Source organism: Hylobates moloch, unplaced genomic scaffold, assembly GCF_009828535.3.
Source record: "Hylobates moloch isolate HMO894 unplaced genomic scaffold, HMol_V3 SCAFFOLD_10, whole genome shotgun sequence".
NCBI classification, from domain to species: Eukaryota; Metazoa; Chordata; class Mammalia; order Primates; family Hylobatidae; genus Hylobates; species Hylobates moloch.
Window position 1 is genome coordinate 70,121,966 of NW_026652285.1, and position 22,453 is coordinate 70,144,418.

General features: G+C 38.7%; 1 protein-coding gene across 2 annotated transcripts; it reads right to left on the reverse strand.

Annotated features, from left to right (window-relative positions):
• Positions 1–663: 663 nt before the first annotated feature.
• Positions 664–18,562, reverse strand: HEMGN (hemogen). 2 transcript variants are annotated; one of them, XM_058445589.1, is made up of 5 exons: positions 18,505–18,562; positions 11,732–11,865; positions 9,837–9,930; positions 3,311–4,497; positions 664–798 (listed from the first exon to the last, which is right to left on the reverse strand). In XM_058445589.1, exons 2-5 carry the CDS (start codon positions 11,808–11,810, stop codon positions 704–706), a joined length of 1,455 nt encoding a protein of 484 aa, XP_058301572.1. In that variant the 5' UTR covers positions 11,811–11,865; positions 18,505–18,562; the 3' UTR covers positions 664–703. The 2 variants fall into 2 exon arrangements, with proteins under 2 accessions (XP_058301572.1, XP_032020536.1); XM_032164645.2 differs by lacking the exon at positions 18,505–18,562 and adding an exon at positions 14,426–14,531.
• Between the last annotated feature and the right edge of the window lie 3,891 nt (positions 18,563–22,453).

The following is a 22,453-nucleotide window of genomic DNA, read 5'->3' on the forward strand; positions in this document are numbered from 1 at the left end:
TTTTGTAATTATTTGTTTTCTGTTTTATTTCCCCATGAAACCAAATTAACCCCACCACGGGGTGTTAGCTCTTCTAACCTCCACAATTCTTAACATGATGGTATCCACACAGTTAAGCATGTAATAATGATTTAATGTACATTTTGCACAAATACAATATTTAAAAAGTAAAAATAGGAAATCAAAATTCAAATACAAAAGTAAACAACATTCATCACTCCAAAATATCTTTTAAGGAGAATTGTTAAAACTGACCAAAAGAGTCAACTAAAGCCTGAATAAAATTTTGATGCTACTGTTACACCAATAATTGAACAGCATTTACAAGAAAACTATATACTCCCCAAAATGTACATGTTCAGTCTTAGTCACTTATCTGCTCTTAAGACTTAAATAAATGTTCTTAGGGGGGGAAACCAATTATCCAGTCCTCCCCCCTTCCTTATTTGTCTCTTCCCACCACTATCCTCTCCCCGACATATACCCACATATACACACACATGCACGCACACACACACACTCTAGCATGATATTGTCTATGTGGTAGAGCCTTTAAAAATGTTGTTTCTTTCAGATATGGTCTACAAATAGAAAAAATAATATTCATGAACATTGTCAAAAGTTTTACAATATTTTGAGAAAATCATGCATAAACTATTAAGCTGTATGTTCCATTGGACCACAACTTTATGGTTGAGCATTGTTAAAACAAAACATAACTATAGACATCATTTTCTGGATGAATCTCATTCAGAATTGCTGGTATTTCTGGCTCTTCTTTGGGTTTTTCTTTCATTTCTGTAAAATCAAATAAAATTAAAAAATAGATTCAATAAATTGTATTGGGACAATTGACTTTCCATTTGGAGGAAGAAAAACTGCTTCACAACATACACAACAACAAACTGCAGATGGGGTAAATTTTTAAATACCATAAAATTATAGAAATAATAGTGTTTTTAGTGATCTTAGGATTCTAAGCAGAACACAGAGACCAGAAACCATAAAGGAAAAGACTAGCAGGTTTGAATACCTAAAAATTAAAATTATATATGGCAAAAACCACTATAAACAAAGTTAAACCAAATCAAAGACAACTGGAAAAATATTTGCAACATATACATAGTAAAAAGTATTATTTAAAGAGATTTTTTTAATCGGAAAAAAGAAATAAAAAATGTTGAATGGGACAAGGATTCAAACAGGCAATTCTTTAAAAATTATATTTATAATAATCCTGAAAAGATGTCTAGTACCATTAATTATAAAAGGGGGTGATTAAGACCATTAGGTGGGTTTTATTTTTTAACCTATCATTTCTCAGCCTTTTGGCTAAGATCAAGTGTATTTTTTAACCTAGCAGACAGACAAATATTTTTTAAATGTCATAATGTACAGTGCTGACAAGGGTGTGGGGAAAAGGCACCTGTCTTGTGTGAATTGCTACCACATTTCTGGAGGCTAGTCTGACTGACTGTATATTCAAACTTTAAATTTGGGTACCCTTTGGCCCAACAATTCGATTTCTAGGGATTGATTCAAAGGAAATAATCAGACAAACTTAAGCCTCCAGTGCCTCCATTTCCTTATATTTAGAATGGGAGTATTATTTATCCAGTAGAGCTTTTAACGTTGAATAAAATAAACCACATAAAATATTTAATATGGTGTCTGGCACATAGAAAAGTACCAGATAAATGTTAACTAAATAAATGTTATTCCCAATGATGTTCATTGAACATTGTTGTAATAGTAAAACTTGGCAGTAACCTGAGTGTTCATCCTTATAGAGACTGGTTGAATATACATATAGCACAGTACTATGCAGTTGTTACAAAAGACATCATAAAGATGGCTCCAATACATATTGTAAATGAAAACAAAAACAAGTTACAGAATAGGATGGGTCCTGTCTCATTTGTTGAAACAAAACAACCTTAACATTGGGAACTGGAGATAGAAGATGGTAACATAGGGGACTTTTACTCGATATTCACTTACATATTGCTTTATTATAATGAACACTTACTACTTTTATAATCAGGAAAAATAGGTATTCCCATTTATTTGGTCAAACAAAGCCAAAAATAAAATAAGCATTAATTAATTGACCACATCAACCTTACTGGGTTTAGAATGAAGCAGTTAGAAATCAGGACGCTGTGTTGGTTAGAGCTGCTTCTCCAGCAGGGTACTCTGTCACTGCACGTACTGCTTCACATGCCTGCTTTTTGCTGCAATGTATTTCTTTAAAGTAGTTCCTCAAAACTGGTATTACTTGGAAACCAACTAGCACCGTGTTTTTGTTGCACTCATCTTTTAGGATAAAGAGCAAATAAACTACTAAAGGGATTTCTTTAGAAATCAGTTTCCTGGGGATAACTATGATCTGATAGACTCAGTCCATTTCTTATACTGTCTACAGTATTGTACGAAGAGAACCAGAGTTCTCAGTTGTGTCTCTGAGGCAAGTGAAATTAAAGAAAGGTTGCATTATTTTCAAATTGCTATACTTAGGAAAAAGTTTTTCAGGAACAAATCTTGAAATAGAGTTTTTGGTAAACCTGATAAATCCTACAACAATGAATTCCCTAGTAACAGGATTATATTTTACAGCTTTGTATCTCCCTCAGTACTTCATACTATGAATTTACCTGCTTTCCATTTATCAGGCAAATTAAATTTCCTAGAAAAACTTCATTCATCAAGCTTTCTTTTTTATTTATTTATTTATTTTTTTATTTTTATTTTTTTTATTTTTTTTTTTATTATACTTTAGGTTTTAGGGTACATGTGCACAACGTGCAGGTTTGTTACATATGTATCCATGTGCCATGTTGATTTCCTGCACCCATTAGCTCGTCATTTAGCACTAGGTACATCTCCCAATGCTGTCCCCGCCCCCCCCACACCCTACCCCACAACAGTACCCGGAATGTGATGTTCCCCTTCCTGTGTCCATGAGTTCTCATTGTTCCAAGCTTTCTTGTTAATGTAGACTTAATTTTTTAAAATATTTTGCAATAATTCATCCTATACTGGGTTCATTTCATTGACTATAGCATCTCATAATGGATGGATAGTATGAATAAGTACTTAATGTACATGCTTGTATTTTCAATTTTTTTAACTCTTTGAAATATGGCAAGACAGACATTGGTTGCATGAAAATATTGTTCACTTAAAACTAGTCAGTGAAATTCATAGTATCCATTGAAATAACCGGGGATAACCCAGGATTGTCAGAGAAAGTTGTAAATCACTACTCTGGGGGAGATGTACCTACCTTGGTGCTATAAAAATCCCTTACCTTGAGGAAAAGTATAAACATCTTTAGCATCTTCCTGGTGTGCTTTAGGATCCTGGCCTTGGGGCCCACCTGTTTCTTGGTGTGGTTCTGGAAAGCATTCTTTACGCACATCCTTATTTTTATATGTCTCAGTAGAGAGGTTTTCAGGCCCCGGTGTTTCTTGGTATATTTCAGGTGAATATTCTTCAAGCTGGGATGTTTCTTGGTATATTTCAGGTGAATATTCTTCAAGCCCAGGTATTTCTTGATACGTTTCAGGTGAATATTTTTCAGACCCAGGTGTTTCTTGGTTTATTTCAATTGAATAGTCTTCAGAATGAGGTGTTTCTTGGATTGTTTTATGAGAGGGGGCTTTAGGCACAATAATTTCTTTACGTGTTTTATGAGGAAGGTATTTTGGTTCAGCTGATTCTTGGGGTGTTTTTGTAGAAAGATCTTTAGGCTCAGCCATTTCTTGTGTTTTAGAAAAAAAGCCTTCTGTTTCAGCTATTCCTTGATCTGTTTCATTGTATTCCTCTGGTTCTGCTGAATTTTGGTCTGTGTCAAGAATATAGCCTTTAGGCACATCTGGTTTTGGATATGCTTGAAGAGAGCATCCTGCCAGATCAGCTGTGTCTTCAGATGTTGGACAAGGAAGGATTTTGGGTACAGCAGCTTCTTGGCACATTTTAGGAGCCAGATCTTCTCGTTTAACCATATCTTGGTACATTTTGAAAGGATGGTCTTGAATTACAGATATTACTTGGCATGTGTTAGGAGAGTTGTCTTCAGGTTCCTCCATGTCTTGGCATATTTTGGAAGAATTGTCGTGAAGTACAGATATTTTTTGGTACGTTTTAGGAGAGAGGTCTTCAGGTTCAGCCACATGTTGGCATGTTTCAGAAGAATGGTTTTGTACTGCTATTTCATGGTACTCAGAAAAATTATCCTGATGTATGTTACTTTCTTGACATGTTTCAGAAAAGTGTTCCTCAGGCACAACTTTTTGCGGGGAGGCTACTGAAGGAAATACTTTGGTTATGCTCCCAGGTGGTTCAGTCTTTTTCTCTGTAGGTTCCAGTGCTTTCTCCACTATTTCCTTTTCTATCTGTGACTGAGGCTCCACCTTCCATTCTGTATTTTGTTGTCTCTTTCTGCCTCTTTGATTTCCTTTTCCTGTTCTCTGCTGCTTGCGTTTTTTCTGTTCTCTGCAGAAAGAACAGAATTAGTGTCAGCAGTGGTGCTACAGAATTCAAATAAATGCTTGTAATAACAGTGCGAGGTCCCCCACTGCCTCACTGCACAAGGATCATGAACTAGTCACTTAATCTCTCTGGACCTCAATCTCCTTGTTTGTAAAATGAAGGAGCAGCGCTAGATGTTCTCAATTCTTAGGAGAGGGAATGTTTCTCCAGGACTTCGTGGCATTGATACCTTGCTTACCAGGAGCCTTCTTGGTGAGGGTAGTGCATGTGCGCGCGCCCGCGCGTGTGTGTGTGTTTTAGCATATTCTTAAAGTTTGGTTATGGAAAATAAATAATTCTCATTACAAATTAATAGAGTGGCATTCTGGTTTATACACTAGTCTCTTTGCATTTAGTCTGTGTGTGTGTTACTTCCCTACCCCTGAGTAAACTCATACAAATCGAGTTTCTAGACCTGCAGTCCTGGCACAGCTCCTCGTCTGTGCAGCCTGCAGGTGGATGCTGTATATGGCTTGATTATCAAATACATTATTTTGTGTAAAGAATTCTAAGTTGCTACGGTATATGTCAAATGAGGTATACTGTAAGGGGTCAAAGGCTGCAAAAACACTTCTTGAAGTTAAGAAGCCTGGTAGATAGGCATGAGTGGCCATATTATACCTATTCCTAATTAACAAATTAAAGATCTAGAAGATGAAAGGATATGCATGGAAATTGCAGCCAGTGACAAATTGTTAGGCACTGCAAATACAACGAAATACAGATGGCTAATACAGATGGGCTGGGGGCTGGGGGAAGTACTATAAATAAGCATTTCATCATCTTTCTAAATCTACTGAAATTCTGTTTCATGCTACCCGCTCCATGGAGCCTTCTCTAAGAGACTACAGGACTAAAATGCTCTCCCAGCTTAGCACTCCTATAGGACTTACTGGGTGTACCATGCTAAAGGCAAGGAATGTAGGCTGCCTCATACTGTAGTTATTTCTGAAGAAACTGTATTTCTTTTAGTAAACATTTTAGACAGTCTTTGGAGATAAAAACCAGTGTTTTTTCACATCTTTATAGTGCCCATCGTTCCTTGCATATTTAAAAAAAGTATACCCTGTTCCATTTTTTTGTGTATGTTTGAAATTTCTGTTGTAAAAAAGTGTTTTTAAAAGATTACCTCACCAAACACAGTTTGAAGTCAATATCAAAAAAGTATATATGTTCACTTCTAATATGAGGCTATAGAAAAAAAGAAAAAAAAAAGATATAGATGTAACAGAGCAGTCTAAAATAATATTGAAAATTATATTTAAAAAAGAAAATCTAGGCCGGGTGCGGTGGCTCATGCCTGTAATCCCAGCACTCTGGGAGGCCGAGGCGGGTGGATCACGAGGTCAGGAGTTCAAGACCAGCCTGGCCAACATAGTGAAACCCTGTCTCTACTAAAACTACAAGAATTAGCCAGGCATGGTGGTGCGTGTCTGTAATCCCAGCTACTTGGGATTGAACCAGGGAGGTGGAGGTTGCATGACTGACTTGTCCACTGCACTCACCTGGTGACAGAAAGGAGACTGTGTCTCGAAATCTAAAGATGATGGTTATGGCACCTCAGCATTTTGAACTATTACTACAAGTAACCAAGGTGACAAGATAAATCATAAAATTCTGATAAATTTTTTGAAAAAGATATTAATAGTATATCCAAGTTCATTAGGAAACACGTATTTTTTCCTAGATATTAAACCCTAAAGAATTTGTTATTTAAATCTCTATATGAGGAGATCTGAGTAATGTAATAGTCCATGTCTTCCCTGGTAGTTTTTCAAAAAATACAAAAAATATCTATGTGGCCTAAACTGTACTCTCTCATGATTGTGGGCAAGTCACTTAACCTCTACATGCCTTGGTTTCTTTGTAAGTGAAATGAGGTAAATAATATCGGCCCAATTTCATGTGGTGGTTATAAGAATTATATATAATAACACATGAATGAATTATTCAAATATAAATTAGGACTCATATGAATACAGGAAACATTTATAGTGCTTGTATATGTCAGGCACTGCTTAAATAATTTATTTTGTTATCTCATATAATCTTCACATCAGTCTATGAAGTAGATAGTTATTATTTTCATTTTGCAAATGACAAAACTGAAACACAGAGATGTTGAGTAACTTGCCCAACACTTGTATTTGATAATCAAGCCATATACATTATCCACCTGCAGGCTGCACAGACAAGGAGCCGTGCCTGGATTGCAGGTCTAGAAACCCTGAGTGTGAGTTTACTCAGGGGTAGTGAAGTAATACACACAGACTAAATGCAAAGAGACTAGTATATAAACCAGAGTGCCAGTCTATTCATTTATAATGAGAATTATTTATTTTCCATATTTCCAAGGGCTCTGGCTACAAAGTAGGGGAGCCAGGCTACGAATCTAGTCATTCTGGCTTTAACAGCCAGGCTCATAAACATGCACTCTGCTGCCTCTCTCTGAAACTGATAAAGTTTCACTGTATGGTATGTTGTAGTGAGGAAAGAGGGCACAGGTCTCAGCATTATAGAGATGTATCACCAGAGCAAGTCCAGCCAGCTGCCAAGAGGCTCACTAAGGTGTTATCCATTTGAGTGAATACCCTCAGTCCAGCAAGCCCAGAAACCTGATTCTGTTAGCACACTGAGACTACCTCCATTTATCAGGGCAGGGGCAGAGCTCATCAAGCAGATTTAAGGAGACTGACATATAAACCTAAAGACCAATTTTTTTTTATACTTTAGGTTTTAGGGTACATGTGCACAATGTGCAGGTTTGTTACATATGTATCCATGTGCCATGTTGGTTTGCTGCACCCATTAACTCGTCATTTAGCATTAGGTATATCTCCTAATGCTGTCCCTCCCCGCTCCCCCCAACCCACAACAGTCCCCGGAGTGTGATGTTCCCTTTCCTGTGTCCATGAGTTCTCATTGTTCAAAAAAGCAATGGCAACAAAAGCCAAAATTGACAAATGGGATCTAATTAAACTAAAGAGCTTCTGCACAGCAAAAGAAACTACCATCAGAGTGAACAGTCAACCTACAGAATGGGAGAAAATTTTTGCAACCTACTCATCTGACAAAGGGCTAATATCCAGAATCTACAATGAACTCAAACAAATTTACAAGAAAAAAACAAACAACCCCATCAAAAAGTGGGCGAAGGACATGAACAGACACTTCTCAAAAGAAGACCAATTTTTAAATGAACAGACATACAAAGTCACATAGTAGAAAATACCTGGACTGGCTGGGCACAGTGGCTCACGCCTGTAATCTCAGCACTTTGGGAGGCCAAGGTGGGCGAATCACTTGAAGCCAGGAGTTCCAGACCAGCCTGGCCATCATGGTGAAACACCCTCTCTACTAAAAAATACAAAAACTAGCTGGGCGTGGTGGCCAGTGCCTGTATTCCCAGCTACTTGGGAGCTGAGGCACGAGAATCACTTGAACCTGGGAGGCAGAGGTTGCAGTGAGCTGAGATCGTGCCACTACACTCCAGCCTGGGCAGCAGAGTGAGACTCTGTCTCAAAACGAATGAATGAATGAATGAGAGAAAGAGAGAAAAAAGAAAACGAGAGGAGACGAGAGGAGAGAGGAGGGGATGGGGGAGAGAAGTGGCGGGGGAGGAGAGGAGAATACCTGGGCTCTGGGCTCCCAAACAAATGCACTGTCTCTGTAGATAAGTACTTGGGAAGCCAAGTAATGATTGGAAGATTGCTTAGTATGGAATTTGGGAGCTAATTGGATAATCTTCAGTAGACCTGCCACAGGACCCTAATACAAATATTTCTACTATAAAATGATACACGTGTTCCTAAAAAACCTCACTTTCTGCAAAATCATCCTCTATAAAGTTGCAGTGGTTATGGAGGTGGGGCAAATAGGCTTGGGACAAATGATTCAAAACCCTTGCAACATTTTAACACTAACTAAAACAATAATTGGTACCAGGAGAGAGAACTTGGATGGTCCAGACAAGCAGTTTACTGTGGCTGGAGGCTGCCTCAGGGGATAGTAAATGCAAATATAGTGTAATTGCAGGCTTGAAGCTGCTGAGACCTGAGCTCTGAGCCAGCGGGGTTGCTGTTAAGTTGGGCACAGGAGGGAAGTGCAAGCTGCCACTTGATGGAGAGCTGCGCAAGGCTGGTGTTGTGCCTCTCTGGGGAGGGAACCCTGGATGCCGGCTGAAAAGAATCCTGCTTATGCAACAGCCAAGCTGAAGGCTTTTTCTTTCCAGCTGAAGGCTTTAATTCTCTTCCCACTATTCTGCTTTCTTCTGACTAGGAAAAAATCATGAACCAACACAATCCCCACATTATACTGACATCATTCTCCTATCTAACAATCGTATGTGAACTTCGTGTTATAGAAACATCTGTTGTAGCAGAACAGACAGTGCTTAGTCCACAGTGGGGTTTGGGGGATTGGAAAATGCCCTTTCTTAGGAAGAGTGCTTTGCTTAAATTAGTGGTTCTCAACTGGGGGTGATTTTGCCTGTCTTCCCCCAGCCCCACCCCAGAAGACATTTGACAATGTTTGGAGACATTTTGTTGTCACAGCTGGGGTGGAGGGTGCTGTTGGCATCTAGAGGCCAGAAAATGCTACAAAACATCTGCAGTGCACAAGCCAGCCCCCCACACAACAGGAAGTTATCCTGCCCCCAGTGTCAGCAGTGCCAAGGTGGAGACACTTTGGCTTAGATGGATGCTGCACTTTTGGCTCTTTGGGCTCCCCTTCCAAGCAAGCAAGTCCCCAGTTGTCACAATCATATTTGAAATAGATGCAATTAGATGCCGCCTAACGTACAGTCATGTTATTGTACCCCCTTCCTGCATTTACATACAGGTGAACATACAGGTTATGTAAACTCTTTGTCACTCATTTACAGTGAATGTTTTGGCTTATTCCATGGGGAGTTAATCACACTCATTCAGTAAAGATTTAGCTAATAGAAAGCTTGGAGAACAATCTTGGAGGCTTCTTCAATGATGTTTCCCACTCCCAACAGGATGCTTCTAGAGAAGCCAGGCTTCTCTATAATATAATTTGGTTGCTCAGTGCTTTAATTAAAAGAGACCAGGGAAAAAATTCTGTTCCCACCATTTTACCAGCTGTGTGTATGACTTTAGGCAAGAGATGTAACTCACTGGAGGCTTAGTCTCTGTTTTTCTGTAAAATAGGGATAACCATGCCTGATTTACAGGATTGTTGGAAAGAAAAAATACAGTGTGTAAAGTGCACAGCACTACTTGATGCATAACATCCTCAATAAATATATTAGTTCCCTTTCCCTTCTGATGCTACCATACCCAAATAGCCATTGTGACGTTTCCTTTTCTTGCACTTCAGCTTTTCTTTTTCTAAGTCGTTCTCTGTTTCTCAAACTCCAGGTTCCAATGACTTCTGTAATAAAATGAAAGTGATTAGAGAAAGTGATGAACTGTGGTGTCTATCAGCAAAAGTCCTGTAGCCAAGTGGCAGAGCCTCTGTGCTAGGTTTTTCTCCTAGCTTTTTGAGGACAAGGACTGCATCTCGTTTATCCTTGTATCTCCAAAGAAAGCCTGGAAGCAGACATTCAGCAAATGTTTTTGAATGAAAAGGTCAGAGACCTACTCCTACATAGTATTTGTACATAAGTGTGCTACCAACCTATTAATTTCTTCAAAGTAATTTTATATGTTGTACAAATAATGCAAAAAGCAGCCATATTTTGCTGTCTTTAATGTGATAACTTGTTTTCATTTTATTCCTCACTTCTGTCCAGTCTTTATATTACACAAAGTTGTGAGAATAGCATACCACAATTTTATCTTTTTATTAACCTAGTGTTATATTAGAACTATTTTCCATGATGTAGTCTTCATAATGATAATTTTAATGACAATATGATACATAGTCTAGTTGATGTACTCTCATTTACCCAATCATTCCTCTTGGATTGAGCATTTAGGTTGTTGCTAGTTATCTTTGCCTTGTACATCAAGTTATAACAAGCATATTCATTGCATATAGCTTTTCTTTGGTATTTTTTTCCTTAGAATGGTGTTTCTTCAAGTTCTTTGGAAAATTAAGGGTTTGATCAAAAAAGTTTCTGCTGCCGTCTAAGGTTGAGAAAAATTAATGAGTCTTTGATGTAGAGCTTCCTAGAGCCTGTGAAGTAACACAAATCCACACTGGGACCTCTAAAGAATAGAGCATGCCCCTTGAACCATGGTGCCTCTTGTTCTTGGGATAAGGGTTCTTTATAGGAAAAAATTATACCTTTATTTTTACCAACCTCTAATTAAAATTGACAGTTCCTTCAATTATGAATGTAGATAACCAACCACAGTAGTTTGGCAGTATATGACTTTTTTTTCAACTTTTATTTTAAGTTCAGGGATTCATTTGCAGGATATGCAGGTTTGTTACATAGGTATACATGTGCCATGGTGGTTTGCTGCACAGATCATCCCATCACCTAGGTATTAAGCCCAGCATCTATTATCTATTCTTCCTGATGCTCTCCCTCCCCCTCAGCATATGACTTTGTCCCTATAAAGAAATCACATATTTTTTATATCACATTATAGTTGTTGCAGATACCTTAAAATATCACCTACTGGCTATGATTTATTTGACTTGATACTATTATGAGACCCACCACTGGATACTGTAATCTATAAATACTCATATGTATTACTATATCACAATTTTTATTTTGATATTTGTATCTTAATATAATTATTCCCTTTCTAGTCTTATATATTTAATTTTATGCCTTTAAAAATTTTATTCAAAGAAGGAGTCTCTGGGTTCATCAGAATGCCAAAGAGATCCATGTAGCAAAAAAAATTTAAAACAATGTCTTAAGTTATCTCAAGGCCTAAGGTTCCACAAAACATTTTGAGAAATGTTGCTTTAGGATAGATCCCAGGACTGAGATTAGTGAGTCAAAAGAATAAGCAGTATTATAGCTCTCACCACTTATTGCCAGATCTCTTTCCAAACGTTAGGCCAAATTTGTGCTGCCATAGAAATGTATGAATCCACTTGTTTTACCACAGCCATCGAATGAAATTATTGGATGAACTAGTCTCATTAGCTTTCATTTAAGTATATTTCCTTTTTTTTTTTTTTTTTGGCCAGATCCATTGAAAAGAGAAAATTATCATACCCTGAATTCTCCTCAACAGCCACCAGCTCTTAAGGTATTTTTCATTACCTGGAGAATGGGTCTCTTCTTGATGAGGGTCAGGTGTCTGATGGTGCTTCAAGTGAGATTGGTCCTTTCCCAAATCCATCTTGCTGCAATACCTTCCTGCTATTTTGGTCTGACTTCCACAAGCAGCCTAGACACTTTTTTAAAATATCAAAAACAACTAACACTTAAAAAAAAAAAAAAAACCACACACACAAGTTTGCCTGTCACTTGACTTCCCGCCCAAAAGTTTTATCTGGTTGGACCACAACTGCAGGCTAATTCTACTATCTTTATCACACTGCACAGGTGTGAGTAGGGGAAATGGCTGGTGCTAGCAACCTCTAGCATAGGTTGCTATTTATACAGGGAAACTCTCTGGCCACAGCCTGGCATGGCACAGCCTCTAGTCAGCACTCTTTTGGTTCTGTCTTCCAGGAAGTGTCTGGATCTGATGTTCTTTTTTACAGACGGAGTTAGCCTAGTGTAGAAAGAACACAATCTAGGCTCCAACCAGCTCAGTGGCCCAGGGCAAGTCACCTCCCTTTTCTATGACTCTCTGCATTTGCAAAATGGGTAAATAATTCCTGTCTTGCCTACTTCATACGGTTCTTGTGAAAGTGAAAATAATGGATATAAAAGTTTCTAGAAAGTGTGATATATATTAATCTTACATGGTTTCCTGTATGTGGCTTTTTTCACTTTAATCTGTTGCAAAATAATGTACAGTTTTGCTGTGTATGCTGTTAGACTTAGATAAGAAATAGACATAAAGAACCAAATTAGAATTTCACAGCAATTTTGTACCCTTTTTTGCTCACCAAATCATTCACAAGTGACTCAAGATAACTAGTGAAATCCATTGTTACTCATATAGGGGAAGGTGAAAAATTACTTCTTAATGAAAATATCACCACATTATATCCCAGAAATTAAGTTGAAATCATCAAAGGAACCATCCTATCTCCAAGCAGTCACCCCATTTGTGAATACAAGGAGCCACAGACTACTATGGTTCAACTAAAGAAGAAACCCTGAGCACCTCCTGATACAGGAAGCCAGTCTGGGAGATGCAGGATTAATATATGTGTTCTGGATTCAGATTGAATTGAAGTGAGTTTGAATTCTTGGGTTGGCATTCCCTAATTCAGTGACTTGAGGCAGGTTAGATAGCCTTGGAGTCAATTTACCTATCTATAACATGGGGACAATATTGGTATCCACCTCAGAAAGTTACTGGGATGATTAAGTCCAGTAATCCATATGAGGCATTTTATGTGTGCCTAGCATATTGAACTTGGTCAATAAATGTTAGCTACCAATAAAAATACAGTAACCAGATTTTGGTAAAGCAAGTCATAGTTTAAATGCGCTAAAGAAAGAGAAAGTCTGAAGAGGATTCTTTATAAAGAAAGACCTTTGTAATATGAATAGATACCCACTACTTCCATGGAGTCTTAAGGCATTAGAACTCAAACAGCCCAAAATCATCTAGTCCCTGCCTATTTTATATACAAAGAAACTGAGAACCGAGGAGGAGAGTTACCTATACTCAGTATTTTATTACTTATTGCCAGCAACATCTCTTAGAGATTAGGAGATGGGTCATCATTTTGTGTGCTTGATCTTTCCTGGGTATAAAAATGTGTGTATCATGTAAATATATTAGAGAAACAAGCTGTCAAACACACTAAAGGGTATCGAGAATGATATAACAAACACCCAAGTATCTGCCACTAAAATTTAACTTGGTTTTTAATTACTAAATCCTAATATTTAGCTTTACCTCTCTCAGTTCCCCAGTCCTTCTCTTAAGTAAGTCTCTGTATCTAAAAATTCAGGTAACTTCAGGGAGCCCCTACTCAAAGGAATCCTGCACGGAACAGCAGGCATTATTTGCTTGAAAATTTTGGATTTTCAGATATGGGGTTTAAATAACTCAAAGTAACTTTAAAAATTACAAAATAGTGTTTTTTAAATATTGGCCCCTTTATTTGATATGTTTTAATTCTTATTAGTTAGGTTGTTTCTTACATTAGGATAGTTTAATAAAATAACATTATAGAATCCCTCTGGGACACCTTCAGTGGATGCAGAGGTACTTCTTGAATAAAATTATCCTTACTAAGAGCTTGTAACACCCAGTTCAACAATTCAGCAAATTTTACTTAATGCCCCCTCTTGTGCTGTAGAGGTGGATGGTGCAGTTCCTGAGCTCTGTGCCCTGTAGGCTCATAGAGGAGAAAGTGTGTACATCTGTATTGTAAGGAAATAATAGATTCTTTATATCCTGCTACAACCTACCTAAGTCGATTCCACCCCTGCCCCATGTTCCCTGTATCTAGAAGCAGAGTGTGGAGGGACTGTAAGAGGGTGGGGTTTCAAGTTAACAGTAAATTGAAGGTAATATTGGGTGGAGGAGGCCAGTGGAGAGATACTTTGGAGCAAACTAGATTGGAAGTCAGGCAAGGTGTCTCTGGCATGATAAACAGGCCAGAGCGGGAATTTGAGACAGAAATAGCCTACAGTAAGTTTACAAGCCACAGTTCATGGTCCCTTCTCTCTGTAGAAAATTCTAGTTAGAAATTTAGTTAGAATTCTCTAACTAGAATTTCCAGAATGTGTGTTAGGCATTAAAGTCCACATGTTTTTTGACAAATGCTGCCTTGTTCTAGAGTTATTCGCATATATACATAAACCTCTCTCTAGGCCACAAACCCTTAGAGAGCAGATACAGCTCCTGATTCACTTTTCTGTCTCCAAAGTATGATCTGGTGGGAGGCTTGGCTCACTGTAGTCCCCATAATCGCCCTCACTCCCTGCTTCATGAACATGCAGCCTGGGACAGTAATTTATACACTCAGGGCTTGATGCTGCTGTGACTTAATAATAGCAATATCATCATCTGTGCCAGAGCTCTTTCTACTGTCATTCATTCCGTGCCCAGCACTGTCCTATGTGTTAGAGATAGAGTAATTGAACAGCAAAGTCCCTGCCTTTATGAAACCTACATTTTAATGGGGAGAGATAAACAATAAGGAAATAAATAAAATATATAATGTGTCAGATGGTGATAAGTGCTTTGGAGAAAACTGAGCTGGGCATAATAGGATGAGAAAAAGGAGGTTGATGGTGGCTGTTATTTTAAATAGTGTGGTCAGAGAAGGCTTGACTGGTAGGGTGACAGGTGTACAGAACTGATGGAGGTGAGGGGCCAGATATGCCATGCTGATATCTGGGAGGGCATTCCAGGTATAGGGGCACCAGTAAATGTCCCAAGGAGGGGAGTGTTAAGGAGGTGGGATCAGAGAAGAAGCCTATTATTGCCCCTTGTAGGATTTCTACTCTGAGTGAGATGGATAGTCATGGCATGGTTTTGGACAGAGGAGTGATACGATCTGACTTATATGTTTAAAGAATTATTCTGGCTACTATGTGGGACAGGGGCAGAGGAAGCAAGAAGAACAATCAGAATGGTATTGCAATGATCCAGATGAGAGATGATTAAGGTTTGGATGATGGCAGTGGTGAAGCCATGGTCAGATTCTGGATTAACTTATAACTTGTATATGGGGTGAGACATAAAGAATCAAGATAAAGATTTGTTGTGAACAACTGGAAGGATGGAGTTAGCATTCACAGATCAGGAAGACTGGGAGAAGCAGGCTTGGAGGAGATGATCAAGAGTTTCATTTTGGATGTGCTAACAAGTTAGGGAGAAAACAGCAAAGGAGCAGCCGGTGAGGCAGAGGAAAACTGGAAAAATATAGTGTCTCAGAAGCCAAGAGGAAAGACTGTTTCAAGGAGGAGAGACTAATCCACTGTGTCAAACTTTGCTAAAGGAGAGGAAGGATTGAGAATTGTCCTAACAATTGATTTCCTAACAATTCAATTCATTTAAATTAATTATAGATTATGGAAGTGAAGTAACTTGGCCAAGGGCATGCAGATGAAACCAGCTATATAATTTTTGGGGGGCCCAGTGCAAAATGAAAACACAGGGCTTCTCCTACAAAAATTGCTAAGAATTTCAAGATGGCTATAGGAGAAAATTAAACCCAGGAAGTGTTTCACTGGATCCTTGAAGCAGAGTTATAACATAGCTATTATTGTCCTCATTTTTCTGATCAAGAAACTGGTGCTCAGTGCATTGAGTGACATAACTAAGATCACAGAGTGAGACTGGTAGTTCGCACCAGAAGCTGGGCCTTCAGCCTCCAATTCCCTCTAATTCCTTCTTTTTTCTTTTTTTTTTTTTTTGTTTGTTTGTTTTTGAGATGGGGTCTCACTCTGTTGCCCAGGCTGGCATGCAGTGGCACAATCACAGTTCACTGCAGCCTCTACCTCCCTGGGCTCAGGTGATCCTCCCACCTCACCCTCCCAAGTAGCTGGGACTACAGGCATACACCACCATGCCTGGCTAATTTTTTGTTTTTTTTGTTTTTTTTGGTTTTTTTTTTGTAGAGATAGGGTTTTGACACATTGCTCAGGCTGGTCTTGAATTCCTGGGCTCAAGCAATACCCCTGCCTTTGCGTGCCAAAGTGCTAGGATTACAGGCATGAGCTACCAAGCCCGGCCTGGCCCTCTTCCTACTAGAACAAACTAGGTATTGAGGGAGAGAGTTGCTTTCCTGCCTCCTGACCTTCTGGAGCAGGTGTAAGTATTGAGAATTTGGTCATGCATTTCAGAGGCCTGACTGAGCTGGGCAAATGAAGGAGGGAAGGAAACACATTGCTGAAACTTCTGCCCTAGGGCCCTTTAAGATGGGGGTGAAAAGGGAGCACAGAAAAAAATAGCTCAGGCCATGTACTGGATACTGTTTAGTCAAAAACAAGACTGGGTAAAAGTGCCCCAAAGTTAACACCATTTAAGGCTATATTGATAAAAATTATAGCGCCTCCAAAACCAGAGAGATGAGAGTCCTGGTACACTTTGGTTTGTCATGCCATAGCCAGAGAGCCATACTGTGAAGACCATATTATATGAAAGCATACACTGAAAAGAATGAGGGGTACAGGGCTCTATCATTTTCCTGGCTGGGTAACTTGGGGAAAATCACTTAATTCTTTCTGATCCTCAGTTTCTTCCCTTGTAAAATAGAGAAAGGTAATACCTCATGGGGATTCTGCAAGGATAAAAGAGATCATGAGAGCTTTTTATAAAATGAAAAACACTGCAGATATAAGTCCCATCAACCTGGACAGTGTTAATAGTGATATTAGAATGTTCTAATGATGCACCTGGGCAATTTCCTAAAATACATTTGGGTGGAAAAGTCATGGAAGGGAACACAAAGGACACTTGTTTTTCTTAGCATTCCTTCCTTGCTGACATACTTTTTCAAAGCTTTTAAATACTTTTCAAAGACTGGATCAAGCTTTGTTTTCCTAAGTGGAGAAGGAGAGTTTCTTGTTCCTCTCTCTCTCAGTCTGTTGATGCATGATAAATGACTTCTCTCTGCTAAAACAGATGCTGCTGTACACATATAGATAACATGTTCTATAACTTACAATGGCTGTAGCCTGCCTTTCAATCTAGTTTGTCCCAAAGTCCCTCCTCTGGAATCCTCCCACAAATACTCCTTCTATTAGAGTATAGACAAACATCTCTGAATAAACACTAATGAGTGGTCATTTATCTGGGGAAGAGCAATTCTGGTCCCACCTTGAGCCTCCCCCTTATCTCTGTCCTTTCATTTCTGAACTTCTTGAACTAGTAATGTATTCTCAGTGTCTCCTTTTCCCCCTACACCATTTCATTGCTTTGCATCTGTAATCTAGCTTTTTCTTTCACTCATTCTCTCATAAATCATCAATGATTTCCTAATGGCCAAATCCAGTGGTCCATTCTCAGTTCTTCCTTTTTGACCTCTCTGCAGCTCATAATTCCTCTGAGTACTCCTATGCTCCATGAAATTTGCTCCACTTTTGGCCTCTCTGATGGTGTGGAGCCTCTCTGATGGTGTGGTGTCCTCACCTCTCTCTCCCTTCTCCTCCTCCTTGCTCACAGGCTTCTCTTTCACTCCCCTAGGTGTGGGAGGTGTTTTCCAAGAGTCCCTGATCCTTTTGAGTTAATACTCTTACCCAAAGACAGTTGATCCAACTATATACTTTTTAGCTACTGCCTCTTTGCAGATGTCTTCTAAATAAATATGTCAGGGTTCTAAGATCACATTTCCAAGTGTTTCTTGGTTATCACTTATTAGCTGGATGTCCCACTGCACCTCAAACTTAGCATAACTAAAAGCAAATTTATCATCCCCCCTAAAACTAGGCTCCCTGTGCTTTATTTCTGTTAGAATAGTAGTACCATGCCTGGCCATCTAGTTCTTAGCCTTCAGAACTCTCTTTGACTCTGCCTCTTCACTTTATCTCTCACATTCAGCTAGATACAGTTCTGCCAGTTCTTTCTTCCCAGTGTCCTACATGCTGATTCCATCTTTTCCTGTCCTATACCACCATCCCAGAGAGGGGCCTCAACTTCTCATTGGAAGCATTGGAAAAGCTCCCTAAGTGGCTATCTGCTTTCATCTGCCCTCACCCTTCCAAGTCCATCCTGCACAAACATCCAGAATATTCCTGCTACAGCTGGCTCTGAACCAGTCACTTCCATGTTTAGAATCCTGTAAAGCCTCAGTATTGCCTGCAGAATAAAGACTAAATTTCCCAGTCTGGCATTTAAGTCTAACTTCCCAATGTTCTTTCCCATTACTTTCCTGGAACTACCCAATGTTTCCATTAAATAGTACCACTTGCCTTCCCTGTTTTGCCCTGAATCTTTCTAACACCCACAGTACCTATCTTCATAACTTCTGGTTGTTCAGTCTTCTGTCGTATGTCTGCCCATCCAGATAGTGAGTGCCTTCATCACAAAGCCTTTGACGATGATGATGATGACAACGATGACAATGATATGATGAGACTTTAGTCACTCTACAAACTCTTAATGGGTAGCTGACACTTTATATGCAGTATCTCATTTCATTTTTCCAACTAATAGTATCCCCATTTCACTGATAACAAAACCATGGTTTAAAGAGGTTATATCCCTAGATCACATAAACTCATGAGTGGCAGAATTAGGGCTCAAAACTAAGGCTGTCTGACTGTAAAGTTTAGGGATTTAACCATTCTGTTCTATTCCCTTTAATTGCCTAGATGTGGTCTCTCCTTTCTGAGGTATAACCGTGCTTGATTGTAGCCTCTTTTGTAGTGAATATTACATAACATTTTTGCACATCTTACCATATATATATATATATATATACACATCTTACCATACATATATATATAATACATATATATATAAATACCTTAAGTTCTAGGGTACATGTGCACAACGTGCAGGTTTGTTACATAGGTATACATGTGACATGTTGGTTTGCTGCACCCATTAACTCGTCATTTACATTGGGTATTTCTCCTAATGCTATCCCTCCCCCTGCCCCCCACCCCCAGACAGGCCCCAGTGTGTGATGTTCCCCTCCTTGTGTCCAAGTGTTCTCGTTGTTCAATTCCCACCTATGAGTGAGCACATGCAGTGTTTGGTTTTCTGTCCTTGTGATAGTTTGCTCAGAATGATGGTTTCCAGCTTCATCCACTTCCCTGCAAAGGACGTGAACTCATCCTTTTTTATGGCTGCATAGTATTCCATGGTGTATATGTGCCACATTTTCTTAATCCAATCTATCATTGATGGACATTTCAGTTGGTTCAAAGTCTCTGCTATGGTGAATAGTACCGCAATCAACATATGTGTGCATGTTTCTTTATAGTTACATGATTTATAATCCTTTGGGTATATACCTAGTAAAGGGATCACTGGGTCAAATGGTATTTTTAGTTCTAGATCCTTGAGGAATCGCCACACTGTCTTCCACAATTGTTGAACTAATTTACACTCCCACCAACAGTGTAAAAGCATTCCTGTTTCTCCACATCCTCTCTAGCATCTGTTGTTTCCTGACTTTTTAATGATCGCCATTCTAACTGGTGTGAGATGGTATCTCATTGTGGTTTTGATTTGCATTTCTCTGATGACCAGTGATGATGGGCATTTTTTCATGCGTCTGTTGGCTGCATAAATGTCTTCTTTTGAGAAGTGTCTGTTCATATCCTTTGCCCACTTTTTGATGGGGTTGTTTGGTTTTTTCTTGAAAATTTGTTTAAGTTCTTTGTAGATTCTGGATATTAGCCCTTTGTCAGATGGGTAGATTGCAAAAATTTTCTCCCATTCTGTAGGTTGCTTGTTCACTCTGATGGTAGTTGTGCTGTGCAGAAGCTCTTTAGTTTGATTAGATTGCATTTGTCTATTATGGCTTTTGTTGCCATTGCTTTTGGTGTTTAAGTCATGAAGTCCTTGCCCGTGCCTATCTCCTGAATGGTATTGCCTAGGTTTTCTTCTAGGTTTTCTAGGGTTTCAGGTCTAACATTTAAGTCTTTAATCCATCTTGAATTAATTTTTGTATAAGATGTAAGGAAGGGATCCAGTTTCAGCTCTCTACATATGGCTATCCAGTTCTTCCAACACCATTTATTAAATAGGGAATCCTTTCCCCATTTCTTGTTTTTGTCAGGTTTGTCAAAGATCAGATGGTTTTAGATGTGTGGTGTTATTTCTGAGGCCTCTGTTCTGTTCCATTGGTCTATATCTCTGTTTTGGTACCAGTACCATGCTGTTTTGGCTACTGCAGCCTTGTAGTATAGTTTGAAGTCAGGTAGCGTGATACCTCCAGCTTTGTTCTTTTTGCTTAGGATTGTCTTGGCAATGCGGGCTCTTTTTTGGTTCCATATGAACTTTAAAGTAGTTTTTTTCCAATTCTGTGAAGAAAGTCATTGGTAGCTTGATGGGGATGGCATTGAATCTATAAATTACGCTGGGCAGTATGGCCATTTTCACAATATTGATTCTTCCTATCAATGAGCATGAAATGTTCTTTCATTTGTTTGTGTCCTCTTTTATTTTGCTGAGCAGTGGTTTGTAGTTCTCCTTGAAGAGGTCCTTCATATCCCTTGTAAGTTAGATTCCCAAGTATTTTATTCTCTTTGTAGCAATTGTGAATGGGAGTTCACTCATGATTTGGCTGTTTGTCTGTTATTGGTGTATAGGAATGCTTGTGATTTTTGCACATTGATTTTGTATCCTGAGACTTTGCTGAAGTTGCTTATCAGCTTAAGGAGATTTGGGGCTGAGATGATGGGGTTTTCTAAATATACAATTATGTCATCTGCAAACAGGGACAATTTGACTTCCTCTTTTCCTAATTGAATACCCTTTGTTTCTTTCTCTTGTCTGGATGCCCTAGCCAGAACTTCTGACACTATGTTGAATAGGAGTGGTGAGAGAGGGCATCCCTGTCTTGTGCCAGTTTTCAAAGGGAATGCTTCCAGTTTTTGCCCATTCAGTATGATATTGGCTGTGGGTTTGTCATAAATAGTTCTTATTATTTTGAGATATGTCCCATCAATACCTATTTTATTGAGAGTTTTTAGCGTGAAGGCTATTGAATTTTGTCAAAGGCCTTTTCTGCATCTATTGAGATAGTCATGTGATTTTTGTCATTGGTTCTGTTTATGTGATGGATTACATTTATTGATTTGCATATGTTGAACCAGCCTTGCATCCCAGGAATGAAGCCAATTTGATCGTGGCAGATAAGTTTTTTGATGTGCTGCTGGATTTGGTTTGCTAGTATTTTATTGAGGATTTTCGCATCAATGTTCATCAGGGATATTGGTCTAAAATTCTCTTTTTTTGTTGTGTCTCTGCAAGGCTTTGGTATCAGGATGATGCTGACCTCATAAAATGAGTTAGAGTGGATTCCCTCTTTTTCTATTGATTGGAATAGTTTCAGAAGGAATGGTACCAGCTCCTCTTTGTACCTCTGGTATAACTGGGCTGTGAATCCGTCTGGTCCTGGACTTTTTTTGGTGGGTAGGCTATTAATTATTGCCTCAATTTCAGAGCCTATTATGGTCTATTAAGAGATTCCACTTCTTCCTGGTTTAGTCTTGGGAGGCTGTATGTGTCCAGGAATTCATCCATTTCTTCTAGATTTTCTAGTTTATTTGTGTAGAGGTGTTTATAGTATTCTCTGATGGTAGTTTGTATTTTTGTGGGATCAGTGGTGATATTCCGTTTATCACTTTTTATTGCATCTATTTGACTCTTCTTTCTTTTCTTTTATTAGTCTTGCTAGCGGTCTATCAATTTTGTTCATCTTTTAAAAAAAAAAAAACAGCTCCTGGATTCACTGATTTTTTGAAGGGTTTTTTGTGTGTGTGTGTCTCTATCTCCTTCAGTTCTGCTCTGATCTTAGTTATTTCTTGCCTTCTGCTAGCTTTTGAATTTGTTTGCTTTTGCTTCTCTAGTTCTTTCAATTGTGATGTTAGGGTGTCCATTTTAGATCTTTCCTGCTTTCTCTTGTGGTGATTTAGTGCTATAAATTTCCCTCTACACACTGCTTTAAATGTGTCCCAGAGATTCTGGTATGTTGTATCTTTGTTCTTATTGGTTTCAAAGAACATCGTTATTTCTGCATTCATTTCATTATTTACCCAGTAGTCATTCAGGAGCACGTTGTTCAGTTTCCATGTAGTTGTGCGGTTTTGAGTGAGCTTCTTAATCCTGAGTTCTAATTTGATTGCACTGTGGTCTGAGAGACAGTTTGCTGTGATTTCTGTTCTTTTACATTTGCTGGGGAGTGCTTTACTTCCAAATATGTGGTCAATTTTGGAATAAGTGCA

Bases quoted from the DNA above. Each gene is read 5' to 3' on its own strand.
- HEMGN (XM_058445589.1), bottom strand. From the start codon at position 11,810: ATGGATTTGGGAAAGGACCAATCTCACTTGAAGCACCATCAGACACCT. The intron at 9,931-11,731 runs GTAATGAAAAAT...ATTTTATTACAG, and splicing joins AGAAGAGACCCATTCTCCAG to AAGTCATTGGAACCTGGAGT. The intron at 799-3,310 runs GTAAGGGATTTT...TTGATTTTACAG, and splicing joins TGTTTATACTTTTCCTCAAG to AAATGAAAGAAAAACCCAAA.